Below are 6,000 nucleotides of genomic sequence, written 5' to 3' on the forward strand. Positions count from 1 at the left end.
GGAGTTCTGTATCCCATATATTTCCTGTATGTGATGTTCAGTGCTGGATTTACGTATAAGCTAAACAAGCTATAGGTTAGGGCCCCACTCTCTTGGGGGCCCCCCAAAAAATTAAAGAAAAAAACCTGGATGTACATTTCCAAAATATAAGATAAAAAACAAATAAAATAAAACCTACACACAGCAACAGTGTTTTGTGTTGTGTAGGCTCCTACGATGAAAGTAGCTAGCCTGCTCCCTAAAATATCACTGGTTTGCTCATTTCTATATATAGGGTGCCTACATTCTGCATGGACTGGTTGCATGACAACATGTGCAAATGGCATTAGATACCTATTGGGTCCATAAATTACCATATATATTCAACACAAAAAAGCAGCAATTTGTTGTTTACGAAGGACAGCTGGACATATAAAGGGCCTCATGACCTTCAGTAGCTTAAAGTAAAGGTAAAGGACCCCTGACCATTAGGTCCAGTCGTGGCCGACTCTAGCTTTATTGGCTGAGGGAGCCAGTGTACATCTTCTGGGTCATGTGGCCAGCATGACTATGCCGCTTCTGGCGAACCAGAGCAGCTCACGGAAACACCGTTTACCTTCCCGCCGGAGCGGTCCCTATTTATCTACTTGCACTTTGACGTGCTTTCGAACTGCTAGGTTGGCAGGAGCAGGGACCGAGCAACGGGAGCTCACCCCGTTGTGGGGATTCGAACCGCCGACCTTCTGATTGGCAAGTCCTAGGCTCTGTGGTTTAACCCACAGCACCACCCGCGTCCCTTCAAGTAGCTTAGGGCCCTGGTGATGTTTATTTTAGCCATGTTGTTTCTTAATCCTTTTTTTTTGCCATACAGGTTGAAAACACCATGACCAGTGAGAATTTAGCATGCTGGACTGCTTCAGAAAACTTGACAGAGGAGAATGTTGAGGTGTATCTCCCCCAGTTCAAGCTTGAAGAGTCCTTCGACCTCAACTCGCCTTTGCAAGCCCTGGGGATGATTGATGTGTTTGACAGATCCAGAGCCGACCTTTCTGGGATGGCTGCCTCGGATCAACTCTACTTATCCAAAGTGCTTCACAAAGCCTTTGTGGATGTTGACGAAGTGGGGACAAAAGCAGCCGCTGCCACAGGCGCTGTGGTCTCCAACAGATCCTTGCCGTCCTATAAACTATTTGAGGCTAATCACCCATTCCTCTTCTGCATCCGGCACAATCCTAGCAATGCCATCCTTTTCCTTGGCAAACTCTGCTCCCCTTAAAACACAAGTCGGATTCCTTCTTTCAGCTTATTGAAAAGGGCTGAAAACAAAGTGCCTTGTCCAATGTAATATTAAGGCCTGTTTTTTATTTTTTTTGCAATAGGGGACCACTTACACCAGGGATGGGAAACTTTCGGCCTGGGAGTTGCATGTGACCCTTGATGCCTCTCTATTTTATTTTATTTTTGATAAAAAAATTATTAGTTTTGAATTACAATGCTGTTAAGTTGTGGGTGAACATATCAGATGACACAGTGATTCTTCAAACAGCTCTTGTTTATTCACAGGCCAGAACAGAACTGAAGGGTTCAGCCAGCCCACTAGAACTCAACAGTAAACATTTTCTGTAACTATCCAATCACTGAATATCACTTTCGATCCCTTATTTGCATATGTGGACCTGAACTATCTACAGTATCCCCCTGCTGGCCCAGGGTGAGAACTTCAGTACATAACAAATGCAATAATAGCCTCATTATAACAATACCAATTTATAATACAATTATTAATACCAATTGTTCAAATACCAAATTGCATAATTTAGAAAAAATGGCTCCCTGTGTGCCAGATTTGATGGTTTGATTCTTTGCTTTATTTCTGCATTCCAAAATCTTATTACCAGTAATTTCAGAATATCACTTGTAGTTTAGATACAATGGAGAGATAAAAGATTTGGATTATGATAAAAGATGCAGGAGGAAATGACTTAACAGTAGGACAAACAATGGGGAAAAGGGAAGTTCAAGAAATTCATTGGACTCTTGTTTGTACGTTGTATGTTGGATATGTGGCTGTAAATTTTAAATCTGAAAAACCAAATAAAATAATCTCAAAAAAATTCAGTCTTACTAATTTCCAGTACATTCTGGTCTTAATAATAATCCCTTATACAACAACTGCAATATTAATAGCTTCTATTCGTGTTGACACATTAAATGATTTACAAAACTACAAGTGAGGAACTCAAACTACAGTGGTACCTCAGGTTATATACGCTTCAGGTTACAGACTCCGCTAACCCAGAAATAGTGCTTCAGGTTAAGAACTTTGCTTCAGGATGAGAACAGAAATCGGGGTCCCACGGCGCGGCAGCAGCAGGAGGCCCCATTAGCTAAAGTGGTGCTTCAGGTTAAGAACAGTTTCAGATTAAGTACAGACCTCCAGAACGAATTAAGTACTTAACCTGAGGTACCACTGTATATCCTTGTTCTTCCTGTTTGTGGCAATTATTCTGTACGTCTTTCTTTCCCCTGGTTGTTGTTGTTGTCCATCATGCCTTGGGCAGATGGATGCCTCTCTAAATAAACATTTGTTGCTCCACCCGCCTTTGCACCTGGCTCCAACCACCACCATCAAGTGGGCCCCTGAAAGTTTCCTAGCAAGGGACACGGCCCTGAAAAATGCTCCCTACACCTGCCTTCTACCAAAGTTGATGTTGGCCACCATGTTTTCAGCTAGTGCAGAGGCTCCCAGCAGATGAAACATGTACAAATGGTTTTGCCATTTTTCTTTTCTTCTCTGCTTTCTTTATGCTTCCACACCCCTTATTTTTATTCAATGCCCCCTCCCATTGCACCCGAGGCTACAGCCCCCCTGGACCGTTCCAATGCCCCCGAAGGGGTGGTATCACACACTTTTGGGAAACACTGAGTTACTATTTTACCAGCACTAACCAATGCCAAGAGATTTCTCTGCCATAATGGAAAGCAGCAGCAGAGCAAGTTAGGAAGCAGACTTGCTGCAGGGTGGGGAGGGGCACAAGATGCTACATTAAAACTGAAAGACCACATTCAGTAGTAAAAGCGGCTAGGAGAGGGTCTTGCTCATCTGTCTCGCATCTAGCAGGTCCTAGATTGGTTCAGTCCAAGTAGGGCTGGGAAGGTCTTCTGTCTGAAACCCTGGGGAGGCGCTTCCACTCAGAGTAGACAATACTGAGGTAGACACACCAATAAGAAGGCAGCTTCTTATCCTCTTAATACTGGAAAAATAAAGGGAAAGTAGGAGCACTCAGAAGGTCAGTGGTTCGAATCCCTGTGACGGGGTGAGCTCCCGTTGCTCGGTCCCTGCTCCTGCCAACCTAGCAGTTCGAAAACATGTCAAAATGCAAGTAGATAAATAGGTACCGCTCCGGCGGGAAGGTAAACAGCATTTCCGTGTGCTGCTCTGGTTCACCAGAAGCGGCTTTGTCATGCTGGCCACATGACCTGGAAGCTGTCTGCGGACAAATGCCGGCTCCCTTGGCCAGTAAAGCGAGATGAGCGCCACAACCCCACGTCTACAACTGGGAGCCAGTGTGGTGTAGTAGTTAAGAGTGGTAGTCTTGTAATCTGGGGAACCGGGTTCGTGTTTCCGCTCCTCCACATGCAGCTGCTGGGTGACCTTGGGCTAGTCACACTTCTTTGAAGTCTCTCAGCCCCACTCACCTCACAGAGTGTTTGTTGTGGGGGAGGAAGGGAAAGGAGATTGTTAGCCGCTTGGAGACTGCTTCAGGTAGTGATAAAGCGGGATATCAAATCCAAACTCTTCTTCTTCTTCTAACGGTCAGGGGTCATTTTACCTAGGAGCGCTCCCAAACAAACACGAAAGAGTGCAAGTTAGCAATGATCACCAGGGGGAGCACTTTACACATAGAACATAAAGAACCGAGCCGTACCTTTGGCCTCAGCAAACAGGCGGCTAGAAATTTGAATGCACAATTTGTCTTTCAGCCCCTCAAATGAGGCTTGGCAGGCATGTATCGTGGCTCGCTAGTCCAAGGCATGTCGGGCTTCCTGCTGAGCTATCATTTATGGCTAGTGGCAGGACTTTTTTTCCATCAGGAACTTACCAGGACTCACTTCCAATAGCACCTCTCAGGTGGGTGCCATTGCCATTCTAAGTGAACAAGGGAGGCATGCATGGTGAGTTCCTGAACCTCTTTTGCTAGAAAAACAGCACTACTTAAGGCCAGTCTTCTACTGACATTTAAACTAGCATTTGGTGTATCACAAGTAACTGAGTAGGGGTGCTTGCAAATGAACATTTTATGCTGCCCTACCCTGCCTCCCTGAATAAGCTCCCCCCACATTGGAGAAAGGAGGACAACTGAGTCCCCATGAGTATACTGACTGAATCTGGAATCTGCCCCCTTGCCACTTTGAGAGATTCTGATGTTTGACTGAGTCAACCAAGGGCCCCAACTAATTTTCCACCCGAGCAGCTTTTTGCTTGCTCAGGCCTCGCCCCCATGGAAAACAGAGCATCATTGCAGTGAGATAAGGGCTGGAAACTGAAATTAGCACAAATGGTAATTGGAATAAGATGCATATTTTTATGGCATTTTGAAACTGGCTGGATTAGCATCTCGTTTTAGCTGAAGGTGGAAATAAAAGCACGCTGAAGTGATAAGGTCATAAGATGATCTGTGATTCTTTCTTCTTTTTTTACAGCATGTATTGGAGAATAATTGTTCCCTTTACAATTAAGGACAATTTTTAGTATCAGGAGACACAGGGGTCTTGTTTTGCTGCCTGAGATGAAATGGGAATGTGTGCATTGATTCAAGTACAAGCTGACACACCTCATTTGCCATTATTCCCTTTATCACTGGTGCTAAAAGTCTTCCACTCCACATCCTACAAGGGAGGAAAAGCAGAATAGCTCTTTTGCAACGCATGAGAACATTAGCCCTGATCATCAAGCACAGTGAGAGACAGGCCCATAAGGAGGTATGGTTCAAGGGTCCTTGCTTTTCTATAGGAGAGAGAGCAGATTGATTGCATGAAAATAATTGACACCGAGTAAATTAGCTAAAATATATAAATCTGAACCAGATATCTGCTAGAAATGCAAAGAAAAAGAAGGTACATTCTATCACATATGGTGGACGAAAAGGTTAAGACTTACTGGGAGATGATATATAATGAATTGAAAAAAAAAGTTCTAAAAATCTTTTGTTAAAAGCACATAAGCTTTTCTTTTAGGTATAATAGTTGAAGGTGTACTGGATACAGAATTACTAAGCTATTTTCTGCTTTGTTTTGAATTCCGAATCAATCCAGGGGTATGTGTGAGAGGGAGATTTGCCCTTCACCTATTTTTAAAAAGAGAAGTTATTGCATCCTCCTGCATTACGTACAGGTGGAAAATGTGCTGTGCTACCTGAGCTCCTTTGAAATCTGTGTAATCAAAGGAAGAATTGCAGCATCACCATCAGTTGCGTGTGGCCATGGGTTACTTAAAATACATTCATAAGCATCATTATCATGGACTAATTTGATCCTGATACTGCCTGCAACTGCTTGAACATTAAGTATGTCTAAACTGACTCTTAGATGCAATCTTTATTACCTATTATAATGATCTTGTTTTCAAGGAGTGGTGACTTATCTGGTTATTTTACCAGCTGAAAATGTCTGAAGTATGCATTTATTTTTTAAAAAAGGATTGTAGGGCAATGACATTTTCCTAGCATGCATTTCCCCAGCTTATTAAGCAATTTTTATGAAAGCTTGAAAATATATATACAGAAATCAACATCAAATATCAAGCATATTTTTACATGAGAAGTAAACGAAAGAAAAGACTCCCAATTCTCCAACTATCAGCTTAAAAAACTTATACAAAACCCTTACTTTATAATAACATCCAACTCTTCTACTTTCCTTAAACCAAACTTTTGTTCAGTCTTCAAAGCCAGATATCAGAAGCTCATTTTCCTTTTTGTGCAAAAAAGTCCATAAGGGGTTTCCAATCATTAATAAATG

At 42.8% G+C, this 6,000-nt stretch overlaps 1 protein-coding gene across 1 annotated transcript in view; it reads left to right on the plus strand.

Moving 5' to 3' along the window:
- SERPINB5 (serpin family B member 5) overlaps window positions 1-1,449 on the plus strand; it is a 37,801-nt gene extending 36,352 nt beyond the window's left edge. The window contains exon 14 of the mRNA XM_079982810.1: window positions 851-1,449. Coding sequence (XP_079838936.1) covers window positions 851-1,255 — 405 coding nt within the window. The 3' untranslated portion in view covers window positions 1,256-1,449. The remainder of the gene's footprint in view (window positions 1-850) is intronic.
- The last annotated feature ends 4,551 nt before the right edge of the window (window positions 1,450-6,000 follow it).

Source organism: Podarcis cretensis (assembly GCF_951804945.1).
Source record: "Podarcis cretensis genome assembly, chromosome: 7".
Taxonomy (NCBI): domain Eukaryota; kingdom Metazoa; phylum Chordata; class Lepidosauria; order Squamata; family Lacertidae; genus Podarcis; species Podarcis cretensis.